At 33.9% G+C, this 3,384-nt stretch overlaps 1 protein-coding gene across 1 annotated transcript; it reads right to left on the reverse strand.

Moving 5' to 3' along the window:
- Positions 1–1,333: 1,333 nt before the first annotated feature.
- LOC125851916 (HMG-Y-related protein B-like) lies at positions 1,334–2,907 on the reverse strand. The gene is made up of 2 exons (XM_049531662.1): positions 2,744–2,907; positions 1,334–2,291 (listed from the first exon to the last, which is right to left on the reverse strand). The coding sequence occupies exons 1-2, from the start codon at positions 2,783–2,785 to the stop codon at positions 1,818–1,820; spliced, it is 516 nt and encodes a 171-aa protein (XP_049387619.1). The 5' UTR covers positions 2,786–2,907; the 3' UTR covers positions 1,334–1,817.
- Between the last annotated feature and the right edge of the window lie 477 nt (positions 2,908–3,384).

Below are 3,384 nucleotides of genomic sequence, written 5' to 3' on the forward strand. Positions count from 1 at the left end.
AAGAAAGCTGAGTTTGGAGTTTCTGTAAACTGTATAGGGTCGTTTAGTAAATGGATAGAGTTATGCACGTATCAGTTATGCGCATATAAGTACCATGTGATTGATTGCTAGGATTCATGGGTTTATTTGAAAATTTACTATGTGTCACTCACATTATTCAAGTATTTAGGGCTATTTTAACTCACCTTCTATTTACGTTTGTTTTCGCTATGAGCAAAGGTAGTAAATTGGCTTGTTCCATGATGTCGCTCCGTTGTGTTGTTCTTTCTCTCTTCATGGGCTGCAACATAAGAGACTCTTTGCATCTATGTACTCGTCCCACGGAATAATATGTTCTTAAGACTAAGGCCTCATTTGTTTGATTAGGATGCCTAAATTTGAATATACATTGAAATATTAAGATGTTGTATTGAAATCAAAATTATTATGACAGTTTGTTTTCTCTAAACCTATAAAATTTGTCTTTATTTTATATACATAAAATCCAATTGAGGATGACTATTGGTAATGATGGCTAACAATCATAGTTAGCGACGATGGTTGATGGTGATAGCTAATAATTGTGTTGATGACAATAATAGTCAATAATGGTGATTGCCGATATATACTGATAGCTAATAGTTGATTATAAGTGGTGTTGGTGGCTCTCTTTTGTGATAATGAATAATTAGTATTGATAACAACTGATTATGGTGATGGACAACGATTGTACTTATAGTAGAGTATATTGGTTGTGGCTAGCTGTGACAACTAACTTTTAGTAATGTAACATTATCCATTTTAGAATAAGCTTTATAATTCCTATAAAAACTTCACATTGTTAAGTGTGTTCCTACCCTATATATAGATTATTTTTCTTATTAACATTTGATATTATACTTTATTCGCACAAACAACCACTTAAAAAAAAATTCTAAACAATATATTCTTCATTCCACCAACAACAATTACACCCTTTTATTCACTCCAGACTCATAAGAAGATTCCAACACTCTGCTACTCCCACCAGGAGTCATCAAAGGACTTGTCATAATAGATCAAGATTCCAACCCCAAGTGGGACCTTTTTTATGACAAAGACATGACTATAAAACATTTTTCAATGGATAAGAGATGATGTCTTCAAACACAGACAATCTAGTTCGTACACATGATGTTTTTTGTCCCAACAAAAACATGTTATCCACTACAATGTCTTCATTTCATTATTCACTTAACCAAGAATCTATTCTTTTTTTCAACTTGAGCTTCATCACTTTAGTAGTCACCATCAAGAACCAACTCCATAAAAAAGTTTCAATTGTAAATTTGCCCATCAAACCTTGAATTTCATATTAGTAAAGAGACAAGAGTAACAAAAAGAAGCATCAACATAGTGAAAAGTGCAACAATTACACAGTGAATCTTGAAACAAAGAGTTAACACAAGTACACAATCCCCTAACAACTTATAACCACATCTACTAGAACTAATAGGGGCTTAAGCAAGAAAACAATACTAATAAAAAAGACCAGTGCACTAAGCTAACACTATGTGCGGGGTTCAGGAAAGAACTGGACCACAACAATTAGTCTATTGCACACTGTAAACCATGACCTCCTAGTCACATAACAATAACTCTAATCGAGACCACAATTAGTCTATTCTACGCAATCTTAGCTTTGAAACCATGACCCCTAGTCAGACTAGGGCAACTCAAACTGAAAACTATTACATAAGATAATACTACTAATACCTAAAAAAAAGAGGATAATAAGACAACTAAGTCATTAGAGTCATCACCATCAGCAAGAGTCCAATAACAAGCCTTAAAAGTTTTCAGCTTTCCTCAACATCATCATCATCATCATGAGCAGGCTGTGGCCTAACTTTCCTAGGTCTACCCCTAGGCCTCCCAGTAGTAGAACCAAGATCTGTTGAATTGGGACCTCCAGGAACAGGTGCTGGCTTTGGCTTCTTGGAAGTAGGTGGTGCATTAGGGTCTTTTCTTGGGCGCCCTCTTGGCTTTGGTGGTGCAGATTCAACAGATTCAACAGCACCAGGTGGCAATGGAGCTTTGGGTTTTGGTGGCCTACCACGACCCCTCTTTGCTGGAACATCTGGACCAGGTTTCATGTAATTGTTCTTGAGGAAAATCAGGTCTCCAGTTTGCTTCATGTTGTCCAAATGTAAAGGCAGCATCTTTGAAAGATCCTCATTCAGATCTCCATACTTTGTTTCAATGTACTTAGTTATTGATGACTTGTTTGCACCCCCTTCTTGATTTAGTTCATCAAGGGCTTCATAAATCATCTGTTAAAACAACCAAAACTTCATTTTTCAAGAAACAAACATATGCAGATCTATTAACAAACAAACAAAAAAAATGCATTCTTGATTATCATTTGTTCTCTTTTTCAACAAAAACAACTAGGGAATTGGGGGGAAAAAACAAAAATTCATTTGGGGTTCTTACAGTTACAAAACCTCAATCTTTACAACCACTAATCCCAGAAAAAAAAGGCAAAAAGCTAGAATCTTTTTTGTGTTTATGTTACAATGAGGTCAAAGAAAAAAGGGTTCTTGCATGTATCTTCAAAGATTGCATCTTTCATCTAGAATTAAGGAAAAAACACTGATATATGAGTAAAAAGATCAAATCTTTATAACATTAAGAACCTTAAAAGATGATTTTGAGCTTAAAATGTTAACAATTAGATGCTTTAAAAAAGAGGAAATTTGAAATCTTGAAATCTAGTTTTTACCTCAGGGTATGAAGGGAACTGGTTGAAGCTTTGAGTAGCCATGGAGAGAGTAGAGAGAGAGAGAGAGAGTTCTAGAGATGTCCCTACAAGAAAGAAAGAGTGTCAGCTTCAAAAGCACAGTTGAAAAATTGCTACCAAGTACTCATTAACTTGGGAATTAAGAACAAAGAATATTTGGGAAAAAAGAGAGTATATTCATAGTAGATGAGTGGCTTAAGATTGAAGATAGGAAAATAATCAAACGGTTGAAAATGTTTCTTACATTGTGTTACAAGGATATATGACGTGTCTTTTCTTTTGTCTTTTTTGTGAGTCAAGAAGATAACAATGGACTATTATTACCTAATGAAATTATAAGCCCACCTATGAGAAAAAGATATGTAAAGCCCATATAGTAGTGGGCAAACATAGTAGCATGGGGTCATTGACACTTGTGCCCTTATTTTAGAGCTAGGTATGTGTGAATAAAACTTTAACAAACATGGTCACATGTATATATTAGGTATATATGATCTATAAAAGTTATATATATATTTATATACACTATTTATAATATATATATATATACACGTTGTTTAGTATTTTTTTTTCATAATTAAAAGTCTCCATTGATCATTGAAGTGTAAAAGCTTACAAATATG

Source organism: Solanum stenotomum, unplaced genomic scaffold (genome assembly GCF_019186545.1).
Source record: "Solanum stenotomum isolate F172 unplaced genomic scaffold, ASM1918654v1 scaffold30548, whole genome shotgun sequence".
NCBI classification, from domain to species: Eukaryota; Viridiplantae; Streptophyta; class Magnoliopsida; order Solanales; family Solanaceae; genus Solanum; species Solanum stenotomum.

Excerpts from the sequence above, each read along its gene's own strand:
- LOC125851916 (XM_049531662.1), bottom strand. The coding sequence starts at position 2,785 with ATGGCTACTCAAAGCTTCAACCAGTTCCCTTCATACCCTGAG. Across the intron at positions 2,292-2,743 it reads AGTTCCCTTCATACCCTGAG|ATGATTTATGAAGCCCTTGA; the intron begins GTAAAAACTAGA and ends TTGTTTTAACAG.